The 19,685-nt window shown below is 36.0% G+C and overlaps 1 protein-coding gene across 1 annotated transcript in view; it reads right to left on the bottom strand.

Annotated features, from left to right (window-relative positions):
* Positions 1-19,685, bottom strand: part of LOC109098840 (transmembrane protein 132C-like) — a 196,338-nt gene that overhangs the window by 51,416 nt on the left and 125,237 nt on the right. The window contains exon 4 of the mRNA XM_042730040.1: positions 8,337-8,523. Coding sequence (XP_042585974.1) covers positions 8,337-8,523 — 187 coding nt within the window. The remainder of the gene's footprint in view (positions 1-8,336; positions 8,524-19,685) is intronic.

Raw genomic sequence — 19,685 nt, 5'->3', positions numbered from 1 at the left:
TGTGGTTACACCAACTTATTATTTCTTAGCCGTTTTTTGATATATAAAAATCATTCATGCATTATTTTTTAAATACATCCACTCTTAAAATACTATTTAAGTTTTGGGTTAATAAGATTTTGTATTTTTTTTTAAAGAAATCAATATTTTTATTCAGCAATGGACACATTAAAATGATAAAAAGTGTCAGTAAAGACTTTTTTGTTACAAAAATATCTATCTCAAATAAATGTAGAAATTTCTATTCATCAAAAAAATCCTGAAATACACTGTTTTTAACATTTATAATTATCAGCATATTAGAATGATTTCTGATGGGTCATGTAACACTGAAGGAGTAATGATGCTGAAAATTCAGCTTTGCATCACAGGAATAAATAATGTTTTAAAATATATTAAAATAGATAACAGTTTTATTTAATTGTTTTTACTATTTTGGATCAAATAGTCTTGTGAAGGTAAGAGACAGCTTTCAAAAACAATAAAAACATAAAAAAAAAAAATCTTACAAACCACAAACTCTCCATACTATGTTTTTTTTTTTATGCAGTTTTGTAGGGTTGGAAGGGGGTGTTTGTGTGCTTCCCATGTAGTCTTAAATCAGTTACAAATGTGGGAGGGTTATTAGAAAGACAGATCTTGTTGAATTAATTTCCATATCGCGTTTCTTCATCACTGGAGTGTGTAATATTGTCCACTTCCACTTTCCTTGTCTGTGATGCAGTTGTAATAATGAAGGCACTGGGCTAATCAATGCTAAAATCATTGCATGAGTGTGTGTGTGTGTGCACACAAGCCAGCTCAAAGAACAGCCTCCTCCTGTGCTGACAAATCTGATCTGCTTCAATTACCGAGCAGCAGATCTATCTTCACATGACCCACATAACGCATCATATTACACACACACTGGACGGGAGACACACACACAGGGGTGGAAATATCTTTCATCATCACCTTCCTTCACTCATAAGGCTCGGCTGATTTTTCTCTCTTTTTCATCCCTCGTTCCACTCCTCTCCTCAGAATCATTTCTGCCACGCGGTATTGAAATAGATGACAAATTCACTCTCTGTCAGGCAGCCGAGGTACACCTGAGAGCCTTTCCACTGCTCTCACTGTATGTTTTTCAAAGTGGAAAATTTTCTCATAAAACTTCAGCTCTCTTCATCTGTCCCTTGATGCGCTCTCTCTCTCTCTTTCTCGGTCTGTCCCAGAGGTCTGTCACAGCGCAGTTGAGCTACTGAGCTTTAGAGAAGCTATTAAACGTCCTTTTGTTCAAATTGATTAACAGGAAGGACACCATTAATTGAAAAATATGCACCAAATTATAAGAAAGAGAGCGAGAGAAGACAGATACGGGCCAAGAAAGCTAATAATCCATAAATATAGACGGACTGCACCGGAGCTATGAATCATTTCTGATTATTTACGTTCAAAACCCATGACCTGCACAGAGGTCACTTGTAGATTACTGTGCTTAAATGGATTATTTCTACCCCTCATAACCCTATTAGCTCCATATCACGGCTCAAAGACAATGTGGCCTGTTAGCCTAATTAAAACTAATTACTGATGAAAGCTTGATGTAAAGCAAAGCTGAGGCGACACTCTTGTCAGCGCAGCCTTGAGCTGTCTCTCTCTCTATCTCTCTTGGTGGAGGCCATCTGTTGGAGGTGATTAATCGAGATTGCAGTGACCCTCAGTGTGGGACTCACTCGGGCCGTGGAGGTATCGCACTGCCTCGCTGCGCCAGGCTCTTCACGCTCTGCTTAATTCATGTCATCGGGCTCCAAAGATCAGCTCCTACAGGGGGCTCGTAACCTCCTCAAGGAAGCGCGTCTGAGGAAAGGTCGCTAGCAGTACATCACCGCGCTTCATCTGACATCTGACCGCCGGAGCGCTTGGCTCAGGGGAAACTCCCACACTGACCCGTGAGTGGATTAGCATTTTAACTGAGGTGACTCTCTCAGTACAATGGCTTTTGGATCCCATGTTCACCTCTCTGGTTTCTGCCTGGGGCTGTTCGAAATGAATTACTGCTTCCGGAGGCCAGGTTTCTTATGATGTGTATCCAGAACTTTAATGATTAAATGATTCACTGGAGTGAGGAACAGGTTTATTCTTATTACACAATCACCCAGAAAGTACAGGTCCTTCTGGCCTTTGTCTGAGGAAAGCTTAACATGGGAAGTGATTTTGTAGTTACTGGAACAACATATGTTCCTTCCTTAAAAATGAGAGGAAAATGATAGGTTGAGATGAATGCCAAACAAAATCAAGTCAAGCCTTAGAATCTAATTGGTTGATAGGAATGTTGACAGATGGATAGATAGAGTTATAAATTGTTCCTACAGCATATAGAACCTGTTATGAAAAATCATATCTTTTGAATTAATTTACCAAATACAAACTAGAAAATAATTAAATGAGATCTTTCATGTTGTTACCTAGCTTTACAGAGAATTCCCTACAGATTATTCAATAATAAAAACGAATATATACATTAAAAAATCCTTTGAATACAATATATATATATATATATATATACTGTTTCATACTAATATCATTACAGTTTACTCTATATGCCTTTGGTCTTGCCACCCACCAGCTCACTGAGCCCACTTAAACAGGCACACAGGTTCTCCAGGCTCCTCACCATTTCTGCAGAAAACTTTTCCTGAGAACGCAATCTCCAGATGATCTTGCAAAGACTGAACTCCTCATCATCAGCCAGGCTGTATCGACTGACCTCTACATCACTACACAGTTGGATTTGACAACACTAATGCCAGTTAGACCAGACAGGAACCTGGGAGGATTTATAGACAGTGAATTAACTACCCAAACAGACACCCTTTTAAGAAAAGTGAGTAAAGTCAAATCTGGATAATCAAATCAAGAACTGTGGAAATAATGTTTAGTGTTGGCAGTTGATAGTGTTCCTAAAGTAGTGTTCAGGTGGAAAAGCAGCCCTGTCTGCAGTGATGCAGCTCTCTGATTTCCTCTTCAATGTGCTGATTCATGAAATGAACAGCAATAGAAAAACATTTATCAAAGGATTGAAAACCCATGAAGGGATGGGGAGTGGAGTTTAATTAGATGTTTGCCTGGGGGGCAGAGGTAACGGCTGGAAGTCATCCAGCTACAACAGCTTTTTAACTCAAAAGTTCAGCTTTGCTTTGAATTTGATGATGAGTATGCATATCAGGTATATGTGTGGTACTGACACCACTTTAAAGAGCACCAAAACAACATTTATTATTTTGAGTATTTGAGTAGTTGAGACTTTGTTTTCTATCAAAAGTATCACAACACAAAGCTTGCTGCAATTATTGGATAGCAGGTGGCCTGTAAGTAATCTTTAGTGAAATTTGTTCACGCGTTGAGATTTTGGTTCATATATTAAAAAAAAATTATCTTGAGATTTAAAAATCACTAAAATGAAGACTGATTATAATTGATGAATTGATACTGTAAACCCAGGCCTAATTAGGACTGTTAACTAATTTATTTGCTTATTTTGTACAGTGAATTGCATAAAAAGTAATGCATTAATTCAAGATTTATGCAAATTAACACTCAATGTTATTTAAACCATATACAGTTCCATGATATGTAACTTTCCAACCTTTAGGACCAGTTTTCTCTGTCATAATGATCTTGGAAAAGTCACTTTTAATCAATTTAACGCATTCTTACTGAATAAATGTATTAAGTTTTTTAACAAAATTTAGTACAATAAATTATATAAAATATACCACATTGTAACAAGATTAACACAAATTCACAAGTTATACAACTTAACAAGTACATGGACTCTATAATGCATAATTTTCCTCTAGTGAGAGATATTTTGTCTCCTGCAATATTTGTGGGCTTTTATCAGCAAATACTGATATATGCAAATACCATGATTAAATAATAAGCATATTATGTAATTATATCTTAAAATAATCGGAATAACATCTTTATTTGAACTGTCCTAGACTATTTACATATAAAACGTTACTGTCAAGACCTCAGCTCAACTCCAGCGATTTAGCACGTGAAAAACCAGCAAACACAGAGCGGATGGCTCTTCAGCATCCAAAACACAAAAATTTAGAGAAATCCTTCTGCCTGGTCATGCATGACTCCCTTAGCTCCTCCACTTGAGACATCGTTTGGAGCTAAGCGATAGCCAAGCCACTCACTCTGTCCTAAAGAGTCTGGAGCAAGAGCCTCATCCTGGCCAAAACTCTCCCGTTTGACCTCAAATACCACAACCACGTGCCAGACAATTACGGGGTGAACCAACAAGCAGCAAGTGGCACAGGAACCTTGTAAAGCAGAGCCAAAAGCTCTGCCAAATGATTAGCGAGGGGACAGTGAAGTGTGACAGCAAGCACTACAGCACTGAATCCCAGCTGTTGAAGACTTTTGAAGTCCCTCAGATGGCCAAACAGGGTTCCAGATGAGAGGACACAGGAGGGTGATTCATTAATAAACCGTCACAGGTGATATATTTCTCTAATACCTCATCGAAAATGCATATATGTTGAGGTATCATATGTTGGATTACCTATAAATAAGATACCATTTTGTCTATTACTTAGATTAAGTTAAATTATTACGCAACCTTATGGAAAACTATTGGAGACAGAGAACATATTGGAATTAATTCATAAAGAATCAAGTGACAGCAGCAAATTCATTCCATTATTGCATGGACAAATGGACAAAAAGCATTATTGATTTCAGAAATTTAAGAAGTGAGTGTCAAGAGAGATGGAAATTGATCTGCTTTATTTTACCATATTACAGCACTTTTAACCATTAAGACTTAAGAGTTTAAGTGACATATCTAATTGCTATATTTTTTTATATATATATATTGCTATCTATTGTCATTCTCATTAATAGAGCCATTGATGTTTGTGTAGATCCCAGTTGGAGACTGCATATTCGCATAGATTTTTCCTTATGATTAATGATTATTACACAAGAATTAGCAAGAAAGGAGGTAATGATTGATAGTGTATTCATATGCACACACAAAAATGATCTACAAAATCATTTCAATGACTCAAATAACATTCTTTGAAAATGGACTATTTCAATCCAATTTGATGCGAGCACAATTTCAATAAAAATAATGAAATGTAATTATTCTGGAACTCCTCAATGGCACATATCTGAAGAAATAGCAGAGCAACCTCTGAATATTCCTCTGCACAGTCAAGGCTGAATGGTGTTCTTAATCAGAGAAAAATAATAAAGTATTACATCAATAAGCACATTTCCTTCCTGCAAGCTGTCCTTAAAATGGTTTCCGTCTGCGCTCATTGTTCTGATTAATAATGATTATAAGAGATTAATGTTACACTTTCTTGAATTACAACAGTTGTTAGGCATTGGTGAGTTATTATATAGGTTATTAAATAGGTTATATATAGGTAAAAAATATTATATAGCGTCATTATATAGGTTAAATATAGGTTAAAATTATTATATAGAGTTATTACATAGGTTAAAATTATTATATTGTGTTATTATATAGGTTAAATATAGGTTAAAATTTACACTCACAGGAAAAAACAGGGGTGATACCCTTTCAAAAGGCACAACTTTGTAATTTATTTACCCTTTAAGGGTGCATATTAGTACCTAAAGTGTACACATTAGTACATTAACTTTTTCTGTGTTTTCACTGTCTTTAGGTGGCGCAGTTATGGGTCGTCTGAAATGTTACAGCACATTCCTAATCCAAAACAAGCGAAAACGATCTGTGTAAACCAGGCAGCAATGACAGAAGTTATTTACACACAAGTAAGCTTACATGATCAGCAAATATTCAACAGCATATAAATCAAAATAGCTAATGCTATCAAGAAAAAAACTTGGATAAGATTTGTTTGTTGGTGGAATTGGACTCTGATAATTCATGTTTTGCTCGTCATTCTGAATCCGATCCAGATGAAGTTTTGGACACAAATGCAATTTTCTCAGCTTTTTTTTTTTTTTTTTTTTTTTTTTTTATTCAAATGAGGATAAAAAAGAATTAATGAAGCTCTGTTCTTTCTTTTGATTTATTTTCACTGTTTACATATTCATACCAAAAAATATCCTGGAGGTCATGAAAGATACTTAAGGTGAATTGTCATGAAAGTGAATCAGCTAAAAGATAATACAGTATAACATTTTTGAGGACTTTACCTATCTCTATATCTAAATTCAATGCAATCAAAATGGCAGCGCTTCTCGTTTTTTAAAATTTTTTATTTTTTTATACCAGTTAATATTTTCGAAATTAGAGTCTATAATTATTTCATTTATATGGAATTATAAAGCTGTCAGAATATCTAAAAAACATAATGCAAGTCCAAAGCAGAGGGAGGATTTAGTCTTCTCTCCTTCAGATATTACAACTGGGCCGCTAATTTACAGTTCCTTTCCTGGTGGAGACAAACTCCAGAGAATAAAGAGATACCAGAATGGGTTTGGTTAGAAAGAACTTCCTGTAGGAAGACATCTTTAGAAGCTTTGTTGAACAGTCCAATAAATATTGATTCCAGTTTTTATAATATATAAATAACTTTCTTAAAATATGGAAGTAGATTAAATCATTTTTGGATCTTCTACATAGAGGCTACTGTATATTTGGGCAGCCCAATTTGTAAAAAAATAAATAAAATAAATAAATAAACACCTTTACCCCTGGCTTACAAGACAAGATTTTCTCCCAATGGAACCAAAAGTGTTTAATTTCCATAGAGACTTATATATTGATAATAAATTAGGCTCATTTAGTCAACTTAAATTAAAATATGATATTTTTTTTTCTGTTTTTTTTTTTTTGGTTTTTTTTATTTTTTTTATTCATAAAATCTTGAAACTCTTGAAATTCTATGTAATCACATTTCATTAGAACGAGAACGAGTTTCTTTCCTTTATGCTTTACTACTAGATAAGGTGACCATAAACACTAATCATATTAGGCAAGATTGGGAAAAGGAACCAAGCTACATAAATTTTATCCAAATGTATCCTCTACAAATGTAAAATCTCTGAAGGTATGTTGTCTCATCCTTTCATAAAATCAGGCCATTCTGACAGAGTACTGTATATTTAGATTTATCTCAGAAGCATATAAAATCAATTTGCCACCTAGGCCAAAATTGGGCACTTTTGGAGATACTTCGGGCATAGGAAGTAAATATGTGTCACAAGCTGTTTCTTTATGTATAGCAAAGAAAGCAATTTTACAGAAATGGAAGTCTGTGCCTGTATTTGAAATTTGGCTTAGTTAAGGGTTAATCCTAGAAGAGCTTAGATAGAAGATATTAGTTAGACAAAATATATTTGTAAAAATATGGAACCCTATAAAATCATTAACAATCCTGACTTATAATTTCCTAATGGTTTAGTGGTCAAGCTTAGGGGTGCACTCTAAGTGTTTCATATAATTTTATATATTGTTTGTTTGGAACTATGATATCCAGCAATCAGGTTACTGTGTTACCACCTTCATTTAGTTCTTGCTTATGTTAATATTAAAGGAAACATGTAGTATCCTAAATGGTGTTAATGTCACGAGTAGATTTTCTTTTACTCATATATTCTATGTTCTAATTAGTTAAATTATTTTCCACTGTCAAGTGTCTGAATATAGGCATACGTGGGTTGAAAGTATGTATGAATTAAAAAAATTTGCGAGCATACACAGTTAGGAATGGACATTTATATTGTGTGTTTGAAATGTATAAGGGGTTTGTACAGTATGTGTATATATACATGTGTATGCATGCTTATATAATATATATAGGTGTTTGGGGGCATGTTATAAACCCAATGTGCATGTGTATATATTCATACATTTACATGTCTTAATTATTCAGCTGTTAACTTGGTACACAATAGTTATATAGTAATATAGTAAGTAACTAAGTAAGTAAATAAATAAAAATTGTGGCTGGTGACTTAAAATAATACTCTGGTGGGGAGAGTTAATATTAGGCATCTATTAGTACCTTTTGAAAGGATATGCCCTAGTGACGGCCATTTTTTCTGAGAGTGTAGAATGCAAGCTGTTTAAGAATATCAAAATAATTGTAGTTGCAATTTTAAATATTTGATTCTGGTCACTCGTGTCTTCGAGATTTTTACTGGACCACTGCTTTTTAAAACATGAGATTATGCTAAACCGAAAAATCATGACAAACCAGACGGTTTCTTTTACATTATATCAAAGTCAACCAAAAAGCATGACCGCCTGCCTCTTTTATCTGTCAGTCCCAGAACTCCCCAAAGAGACCCAGCGCCTCCCTGAGAGACCGCTGAAATGACGATGTTCTCACCATAGCCAGCGGCACGATGCCAACTAGGTCTTTCTGTGCCAGGTGGATGTGCGTCTCAGTTTCCTCATTGCTGGCCCTAATGCCCGGGTATTCCACCGCCCAGGAAATGGACCTGCTGCCTACCGTACTTCCGACACCGTCCACCTCCAGATCCACCTGAACCACCCTCTGCCAGCCCGGCTCCACACTGAAGAAAGAGAGAGAGACAGACAGAGACAGAGAGGTGCTTTAAAACTGACAGTTTTCTAATAATCCATACCATGATTTTGAAAGTGAAGTCACAAGGTCAAGAACCATTCACGCTGAGAATTATCCATTTTTATATTCAAAAATGATGCAACTGACACATGCGACCACATAGAGAGAGTTGAAAATAACAGATTGTGTGATGTAACAAGTCTCCAGAGGAAGCAGGTTTGAAGCCACGTCAAGTCACTTAGAGTTTACCGTCACGAGTCGATCGAGGAACAAGGAGACGCGCAAGTGAGAAGCATCATAAAAGAGCTGCTGAGTGCAATGACACAGCTCTCAGCGATTACCACACCGCAACACATTAAAAGAAGGATAGAGAGGAGAAACCCAACAGAGGGGAAAAGTAAGGCAGGAGGTATAAGAAAGGAAGAGATATGGAGAGACAGTGAACAGATGGAGGTAGACACATACAGAGACTGCAACTGACAGGAACAGAAGAATGAATGAGAGAGAGAGAGAGAGAGAAGAGAGAGAGAGAGAGAGAGAGAGAGAGAGAGAGAGAAGAGAGAGAGAGAGAGCAAGAAAAAGAAACAAAGACACAGAAACTTCATTTTCTGCCTGAGGTAGTGATCACCTTGCCTCAAATTGCATGCAGAGTTGAAGAACAACAACACCCTTTCTAATGTTTTTCTTGGCTTTACATCAGTAACTCCTGAACTTTTCAAGCAAATGGCCAGGATAGATCCAGATACCAGAAGCTTCTTTGAAAATGTAGTTTTTAAGTTACAAACTACTATTAATTTAAAGTAGTCTGAGTTGAGCTACTGCTCTGAAAAAGTTAAGATACACTACAAGCTACAAAAATTGGACATGAAAAGGAACAATTTTCATAAGAAAACAAACATAACTATCTAATAACTATCCAATAAATTAATGAAAGTTGCAATTTGTGGTCAGTTTGTGCCCAACCTTTTCCATTTGTAATGTCGTTACTAGTGCAAAATTAGTATTGAAGTAGGCTAATTACACATTGACTTAGTTGTTCTCTCTATTTTGTTGTGGATCATTAAACTAATATGCTGCCTCAGAACTCTGTCCTAAATCAGTTTCGGGAGGTACCTTCATGCACAAACATTGCTTATAAAGCCTGATAGGAAAGTGAGGCAACAAGTCAGCTGCTTAAGCTTTTGGACACAGATTATAATTCAGTCGTTTTCCTTTTTTTTCCCACTCTCTCTCTGAAACAAAACATTGAGGGGTTTTAAATGAATGAACAATCCCAATTAGGCTGACAGTATCAAAACTGAAGAGGTAAATATTTCTTAAACAACAATAAAAATCCTTTTTACATAACTGAGTCAAAACATAGCACAGGGAATGTACAGGGCCTGAACTGATCAATAAAACGAATGGGACTTTCCTATGAGAGAGATGACTGTCTGAATGAACTGACTTACTAGAATTTCCATTGCTACATATAAGGGACAGAACATTTTTAACAAACCAATTCATTTCAATGAATCAGAGGTTTCAATGCTACATATCAGGGATATAAGTACCCGAATAAACTGATTCACTAAAATGAGTCAGACTTTACAATGCTACATCTAAACTAACAGATTCACTACAAAAGGAATCAGATTTTCCACTGTTACATATGAGGGACAGAACCATTTGACCAAACCGAATGATTACAATGAGCCAGACTTTCCAATGCTACATGTGAGGGACAGAACTATCTGAACTAACCGAATAAAAACAATAAATCACTACAATGAATCAGACTTTACAAATGTTAAATCCAAACAAACAGATTTACTTTTTAATGTAAATGTTACTAAAAGGTTGACAAAAACAAGCAGGTAGCGTGTTAAATAATATTTTTCACTGTAATAAAGCCAATTAATTTACAAGTTTCTACACAAAGCCCATTTTTGACAAAACAAGTGATGGCAGGCTCGACATCTTCTTTTTATAGCAAGAAGAAACAAGGACACATGAATAGCAGAAACATCTACACTCTCAGAGCACATAGGAGTTTCCTGATTACACATTTACAGAAAGAGTGAAAATGAAAACAGCACCCCAAATCCAGTTTCATTATGACAACTCGATCTCTTGAGAGCATTTCACACAAATTATCATCGTCTCCGCAAACAGAAAGAGAGTCAGACGCTGAGTTTGAAAAGAAACATCCCAGTTGTGAATCAACAACCCAATTTTCCTGACAAAACAGAGGTGCACTGAATGGCAAATGAAAATGGAGAAAACGCTTTTCATTTCAGGAACACCGACACTGCTCGTTTCACTCGTCCCATGGCACACATGTCCTCAAAGTTTCACAACAGCCTGTCAAAACAGATGCTGAGTTGTTCTGAGGACCAACACAATCGTAATTAAGAATCCGAGGCCCAGAGTAGAGCACAGAACCACGCTCATGCACTTGTAAATTAATACTTGACTGAACCTTTTTGTCTTGCAAATCACTATTAGTTACTTTTGATTATAATGCTGTGCAGCTGAGGATTTTAATTTATTGTGTGTGTGTGTGTGTGTGTGTGTGTGTGTGTGTGTGTGTGTGTGTGTGTGTGTGTGTGTGTGTGTGTGTGTGTGTGTGTGTGTGTGTGTTTTAAAAACAAAATGTGGTGCAGTCTAGTGAGTCATGGCTTCACCTAAATTCACCTTAAAATCATTATTTATCCCCTTGGTCCATCTTGAAAACACAAATATTGACAGTTTTACTAACTTTTTTGGTGCTGAAAGTAAAAAAAAAAGAAAAAAAAAATCCTTTATTTGTTTTAAAGTTTTGATTTTTTAATCATTTTTAATTTTTGTTATTTATTTATTTTTATATATAAATTAAATTTTTGTATTATATTTCAGCTTTATTTTAAAGGGAGATTTCACCCAAAACTGAACCAGTCTGTGGAAAATAATTGGACTTCCCCAAAGAGGCTATGGATTACAGGTAATAATTTTCAGTTTCTTGCATAGACCGATCTTTTCACTTTATAAGACCCCAATATATTGCCGGGAGACATGGGTATAAATTTTGTGCTCCATGATATCCCTTTTTTCCTCAAAAATGGGTAACCATTGACTTGCACTTTAAGAATCACGAAGGACCATGGTTTCATCTAAAAATCTAATTTAATGAGGAAAAACAAACTCAGAAACCTTTAATATTGCCCCATAGTTTGTAAAAGCAAATGGAAAATATGTTTAAAAATGTTCAACATATACAGCTTTCACACATTGCATTGGAAAGTATAACTGTAACATTTAATGTTATCATAAGACTGGCTTGATTTCACATATTGCAAAAAACAGCATCTGAATCATCAGAAACAGTGAATATCCTTCAGCAGTTTTTGCAGTGCCCCTCTCTCTTTGAAGTCCATGTGCAGGAATACAGTTCATATGCAAGAGGGAGCCAGAGAAAATTAGAGAGAGGAAGACAGAAAGTGTCTTTGGGGATTTGCAGAGATATGAAAGCTGCTCCGGCAGGTACAGCAGCAGGAAAAGGACATCAGAATAGAGGGTGACAGCAGCCTTTCGGGAGCGACAGCAAAGGAGCAATAGTGAGCCAGAAGAGAAGAGAGAGAATAAAAAGAGAGATAGGCACTGAGCACATTTAAAACGGTCCCACAACTCTGGCAGTTTTGCTTTTCTTGGTGTGAGAAAAATAGTTATTGGAAATGCAAGTGAGACAAAAAATATTGCTTGACTATTTGTAGTCATACAATATTTTGTGTCAAACTTATTATAGACGAGAGAAGATTTGGTCAAAAGTCAAACATAATAGAAAGGAATGAAAGGAAGCAAAACAAAACAAAACACAACAAAAAAGAAGTGTAGCAGAGCAAGATAGAAAGTTGGATTCTATTTTGATCAACATTTCCATTCAACAATTCAGTGAACTCACACACACACACACACACACACACACACACACACACACACACACACGCGCGCACACACCCCACACACACACACCCACACACACACACACACACACACACACACACACACACACACACACACACACACACACACACACACACACACACACACACACACACACACACCTGGTATACAAATAACATTATTTCTAACAAATAACTCTGTAAAAGTGAACAAGCCTTCCATCGGTTGGGCAGAGATAAATTATAATGCAAATCTATGGAGGAAAGTAATATATCAAATGCATTAAACTGATCAAAAGCACAGAATCATGTGACCCTTAAGACTGGATTAATGATGCTGAAAAATCATATTTGCATCACAGGAATAAATGAATATATATATATATATATATATAATTATATATATATATATATATATATATATATATATATGTATATATATTTGTATATATGTGTGTATGTGTGTATATGTGTATATATATGTATATGTATATATATGTGTATATATATATGTATATGTATATATATGTGTATATATATATGTATATGTATATATATGTATATATATATGTGTATATATATGTATATATGTGTATATGTATATGTATATATATATATGTATATGTATATATATATATATATGTATATATATATATATATATATATATATATATATATATATATATATATGTATATATATCTATATATATATATTATATATGATATATATAGGTCCTTCTCAAAAAATTAGCATATTGTGAAAAAGTTCATTATTTTCCATAATGTAATGATAAAAATTAAACTTTCATATATTTTAGATTCATTGGACACCAACTGAAATATTTCAGGTCTTTTATTGTTTTAATACTGATGATTTTGGCATACAGCTCATGAAAACCCAAATTTCATCTCAAATTCAATCTCAAAAAATTAGCATATCATGAAAAGGTTCTCTAAACGAGCTATTAACCAAATCATCTGAATCAACTAATTAACTCTAAACACCTGCAAAAGATTCCCGAGGCTTTTAAAAACTCCCAGCCTGGTTCATTACTCAAAACCGCAATCATGGGTAAGACTGCCGACCTGACTGCTGTCCAGAAGGCCATCATTGACTCCCTCAAGCGAGAGGGTAAGACACAGAAAGAAATTTCTGAATGAATAGGCTGTTCCCAGAGTGCTGTATCAAGGCACCTCAGTGGGAAGTCTGTGGGAAGGAAAAAGTGTGGCAAAAAACGCTGCACAACGAGAAGAGGTGACCGGACCCTGAGGAAGATTGTGGAGAAGGACCGATTCCAGACCTTGGGGGACCTGCGGAAGCAGTGGACTGAGTCTGGAGTAGAAACATCCAGAGCCACCATGCACAGGCGTGTGCTTTTGAACCAGAAACAGCGGCAGAAGCGCCTGACCTGGGCTACAGAGAAGCAGCACTGGACTGTTGCTCAGTGGTCCAAAGTACTTTTTTTCGGATGAAAGCAAATTTTGCATGTCATTCGGAAATCAAGGTGCCAGAGTCTGGAGGAAGACTGGGGAGAAGGAAATGCCAAAATGCCTGAAGTCCAGTGTCAAGTACCCACAGTCAGTGATGGTCTGGGGTGCCATGTCAGCTGCTGGTGTTGGTCCACTGTGTTTTATCAAGGGCAGGGTCAATGCAGCTAGCTATCAGGAGATTTTGGAGCACTTCATGCTTCCATCTGCTGAAAAGCTTTATGGAGATGAAGATTTCGTTTTTCAGCACGACCTGGCACCTGCTCACATTGCCAAAACCACTGGTAAATGGTTTACTGACCATGGTATTACTGTGCTCAGTTGGCCTGCCAACTCTCCTGACCTGAACCCCATAGATAATCTGTGGGATATTGTGAAGAGGGAGTTGAGAGACGCAAGACCCAACACTCTGGATGAGCTTAAGGCCGCTATCGAAGCATCCTGGGCCTCCATAACACCTCAGATTGCCTCCATGCCACGCTGCCGCATTGAAGCAGTCATTTCTGCAAAAGGATTCCCGACCAAGTATTGAGTGCATAACTGAACATAATTATTTGAAGGTTGACTTTTTTTGTATTAAAAATACTTTTCTTTTATTGGTCGGATGAAATATGCTAATTTTTTGAGATAGGAATTTTGGGTTTTCATGAGCTGTATGCCAAAATCATCAGTATTAAAACAATAAAAGACCTGAAATATTTCAGTTGGTGTGCAATGAATCTAAAATATATGAAAGTTTAATTTTTATCATTACATTATGGAAAATAATAACTTTTTCACAATATGCTATTTTTTTGAAAAGGACCTGTATATATATATATATATATTACTGTTTTATTGTATTTTTGATCAAATAAATGCAGCTTTAGTAGGCAAAAGTGACTTCTTTAAAAAAAACTAAAAACAAACAAACAAAAAAACTTAAACTTAAGGCGGCCTATTTTAACGATCTAAATGCAAAGTGTAAAGCGCACGGCACAGGTGCACTCAGGGCGTGTCCAAATCCACTTTTGCTATTTTAAAAGTAGAAAAAACGGTTGGCGTGCCCGGGCGGATGGTCTAAACGGGTTGTCCCTATTCTCTTAATGAGTAATGGGTGTTTTTTGGGCTTAACGTGCAAAAAAACCAATCAGAGTCTCATCTTCCATTCCCTTTAAGAGCCAGTTGCGCTCGTGGCATGACGGATTTGCTATTTACACATTGGAATTTGGCAAGCGCAAAGACAGATTGCGTCTCTGAGATGAAACGGAGCTGCTCGTGTGCGAGCAAATAGATAGCCTAATTCTGATACATGCGATGACTATCCATTATGACATGTAGGCATTTTTGTATTTAATTAGCCTACAAAAAATTCTTATGCATTGCAATTGTTTAATTTTTAATATTTGGCATGTCTGTGTGCTGCTGTGCGTCCCTGTGTTTAATAAGCAGCATGTACTCGCATTGTGGACCCGACTAACACGCTCTTTAAATAACAAAGAAAAAACATTGCGCCAGACTTTAGACCAGGTTTGAGTTGGTCTAAGGCGCAGTCTATTTTCAGCTCCTTAAAATAGCAATGCACCAACAATGCACCAGAACACACCTCTTTTTTAGACCAGCACGCCCATGGGCGCAAATGCATTTGCTAATTAAACGACGTGGCGCTGGACGGGAAAATGCGAACTGCGCCGGACTGAAACTAGCAAACACACTAGCGCTGCGACTTGCGTCGCATTTCGCCGGGTGTATGATAGGGCCCAAGACCACAAACCTTTGAATGGTATAATGTGTTTTATCAAAATAAAAAAATACATACATACATAATAAAAATAAGGTTTCTTTCTGCTTTTAAACCCCATAGAGTGCCATTACTGTGCATTACTGTAAACACATTTTTGTTTTGTTTATACCAATGATTTCCTGTGATAATCGACAGCATGCCACAAAAGATGCTGACGCAGCTTAAGATGCAGTTAACCTTAAACACTAATGCACACAAGTGAATTTTTCATAATAAAAAAATATGTTTATCCAGTTCATTGACATGATACCATTTCTTTCTGTCAACATGCAGTGCAGCTTGAGTTTGATATTAGTTGAGGCTGTGAGTGTTTCAGCACCATGGACAGAGACACAACACAAGGACAACATGCTAAAACCTATTTTCCAGTGGGCAGTCAATAGTAGAATAAAGTTTAGAACAATGCTCAGTAAAAGCCAACAAGCCTTCTTCATGAATATGTACCCAAAAGAAAGACGGAACATTCATAAAACACATCTTATTAAACCATGCTCCTGAACACTGTGCATATAGCTATTTGTACCTGATAGCATCATTTATTAGCACACGTTGTCTCTGTTGTTGAATTATGCCTATGCAATCAAGTAATGTGCATAAGTTGAGGTTCTCACAAGGTTGTTTAAAATAAATATCTGCCTGCATGCCTACAATTTACTGCTGCAACAACTAGAAATTAATCTTTTAAAATAAAACTGTTTTCCACCAGTTTTCTGTGGGTGGTATGAGTGAAATGTAATTTGTTTGTGTTTAATGAGCTTTATATGCATAGAAAGGAGTACTGTTTGGCCAGAAAAGAATAACAATGTATAGTGCATAATTAGTGTATATTCGATGTGAATTAGATGTCAGGTTTTGTTGTGAAACAGCATGAAAAAGTTGTAACTGCTTCATGAAATCATTCCTTACCCTTCTTCTTACTGCTTTTTAAGTTCAAGTAAAGTTTCAATATTGGTTGTGTGAAATGTTACATAAAGGGATGTCTTTTTACATTTCTTTGTTTCTATTTTTAAGCAACTTTCAAATGATGAGCGCAGAAATGTTATAGTCCAAAATCTCTTCTGGTTTATCACCCACCTTATAGTATTCCCTGTCACTAATAGTCAAGCTAGCAAAGCCTCCCTGAAATGATAACAATGACTTTTTCTTGTATTGTGAAGCTCCTAGAAGTTTACAGATCCTCATCCCAGAGGAGAGGCTATAGACACAGCAGGTCAGATGAGCTCCCAGTAAGTGTCTGCTGGGACACATTTAGATGCCAGGGAGAGTCAAGTGACAGAGCAAATAAACAATTCCCCCACTTAGGTGAATTATTTCAGTGCCAGCTCTCTGGGGATGGGCATAATTGAAAGTGGTTGAATTATCCAATTATCGGAGTAAATGTTTCAGCCAGAAGTGTCTTGTGTTTTTGTGTGTGTCATCTTATCATCTCATATCCTTTTTCCAACAAAATCTATAACATAAAAGCATTTTAAGTATTTATGTCTACTCTGACAAAGACATTACATGTATTTTACGTAATAGCACATATGCATATGTTACAGAAAACTTCCAGGTTTAGAATGATTAAAAATCTGAAATATGCTGCATTTTTGCTCTCTAATTAGCAGTATTGAGTATACAGCAAACATCATCTCCAGACACTTCAACTGTCGGTAATAGAGAACAGAATCTTATTAACTACTTAGGATTATCTTTGGAGACAACTACTTTAAGATTACAATGACAACAACAACAACAAAAGGTTTATCAGATTCAATTAGATTCTTTTTGTAAAATTAGGCTATTAGTACCAGCAGTAAATGTGAACCAGAAAGAACAGTGAAACAGACCCAAGACTCAAAACTACCAACTCACTGATAAACCAATCTATTGAAACTAAGTTGCAGACTTGGCTCATTCCAAACCTATGCAAAATTTTGACATCAGATAGATGAATACATTAACACAACCACCCACATTTACAGAAGAGAACCAACATTCTACTACTTTGCAGCAGTGGCACTCACCAGTACCACAGGAAAAAGGAATAATATTTCACTCTAGCTGTGAATGTGAGTCTGAATTGAATGTGGTGAGATAAAAAGGCAATGTATTGCAGAATAATGGCAAAAAAACAAAAAACAGTATTGAGTTGACCTCACAGGCTGCACACAAAAACAAACCAGCAGCACAAGCAGTATAGTCAGATTCATGAGTTAATTTGATGAATTGTTAAAAAGACTCATTAAAACAAAGTAATGTAAAAGAGTATTATGATAAAAAGTGGACACAAGAAAAGAAGAAAAGATAAGAAAGCTGTAGAAAAAAATGCAGGACATGCCCCTTGAAAGGTTATAGGCCACCATATTGAAAATATTTTTCCATTATCTGAAATTCGCCAAATGTACTCCGATAATATTTGAATGTACAGAAAGCGATTGTGTTTGTGTGTGTTGTAATACCCTGGATTGGCCAAATCTGACAGAAGAAAATTATAGTTTGGTCTCCAAAAGAGCCCTGAAAAAGGAAAAGGACAAGAAAGGGAGCCGTTTGACATCTGAAAGTATGCTTTTCTCAAGGTCAGCCAGCCTGCTTTTACTGACATTCACACACATTTATATTTTGGACCATTTAAAAAAGCATACAAGCAGTACAAGTACCCCACATATAGCAGAATAACTACAAAGGAAAAGCATTTCTCAATAGGCATAGTTCTAAAATGATATGCCACTATTCAAGACACTCACTCGCACGCTTTTGATGGACCGCCTGGCTTCCTATCAGAGACGCACAAACACGCAGACCTGTTGAGAAATGTTCCGCCACGTTGTTTATTTGGCAGTCCGCAACAACTCTCCTGCTTTCTCGGACGCACACACGCACAAAGACACACGGGCGCAGTGATAAATACGTGTGACAGACAGTGTGTTCAGAGGTAGTATGTCTTTGAGCGGCACCAGGCTTGACTAGAAGAAAACCTGACGGCCATCATACATATTCAAACACCCCCACAGCCAGAAAGAAACTACTCCATTTTCTCCTCACATAAATATGAGTGTGTATGTGTGTGTGTCAACTGCATAACAAAAAGTAAGTGGAAAAAATGAGCAATGATGGACACAGAATAACCAAAAAGTCAACAGCAGAAAGGATTATAATAACAAAGTAGGTCAAAACCTTCAAATGTATTCGAGTAAAATGCTTGTAGGAACTGAGAGTATGAAGATAAGAGTGCTTGTTTCCATTTTAGAGTAAAACAAACAAAAATAAATAATTGTGAGTTTGTTCCTCATAGTTGCATCTTTATTTCTTGCAATTTGACTTTACACATCACAGCTGTGAGTTTGTTTCTCATAATTGTTACCCTTTAATGAGTGCATAACAGTACCTTAAAGATACATATTAGTACCTAAATGGTACTGTATATATTAGTAATTTTTTAAAGGGTACCACCCCACTGACAACTTTTGCACCCTTTTTTTCTGGGAGTGTATGAACCCTAAACTTTCTGTTTATATGAACCTTAACCATTGCAATCCATTCACATTTTTGTTGATGTGCATTACATGTATTCCAACACAAATTCTGCACATGAGAAAAGCTGCCATTTGTAAAAATAGCTTTTATAGCAAATATGAAATAATTTTTAGCCAACTATGGTAAAACTTCTGTCTTTTCCAAAATAGTTCAAGAAGCTGGTGTTTTCTAAATCTATATTCCCACTAAAATTTGACCTGTGGTTTGAAGCATTGTTTATGTTAGTATGACGTGGATTTAAACAGATTACGCTCTTGGAGCAATCTTTCTTTGCATGCATATACAAGTTTCATTTTACGTCTTTTAGATTCTTAAGAGAATAAAAGCATTATTTCTGAAGTGTGCTTCTGAAGTGATTCATTAGATGCCATGTTTGTTATTTACAGCAATAATCTGACATTTGATCTGCATCTCTAATCTTGCCTTTGATTTTGTACTGATAAA

Source organism: Cyprinus carpio, chromosome B8 (genome assembly GCF_018340385.1).
Source record: "Cyprinus carpio isolate SPL01 chromosome B8, ASM1834038v1, whole genome shotgun sequence".
Lineage (NCBI taxonomy): Eukaryota > Metazoa > Chordata > Actinopteri > Cypriniformes > Cyprinidae > Cyprinus > Cyprinus carpio.
This window is presented reverse-complemented; position numbering and strand designations above follow the sequence as displayed.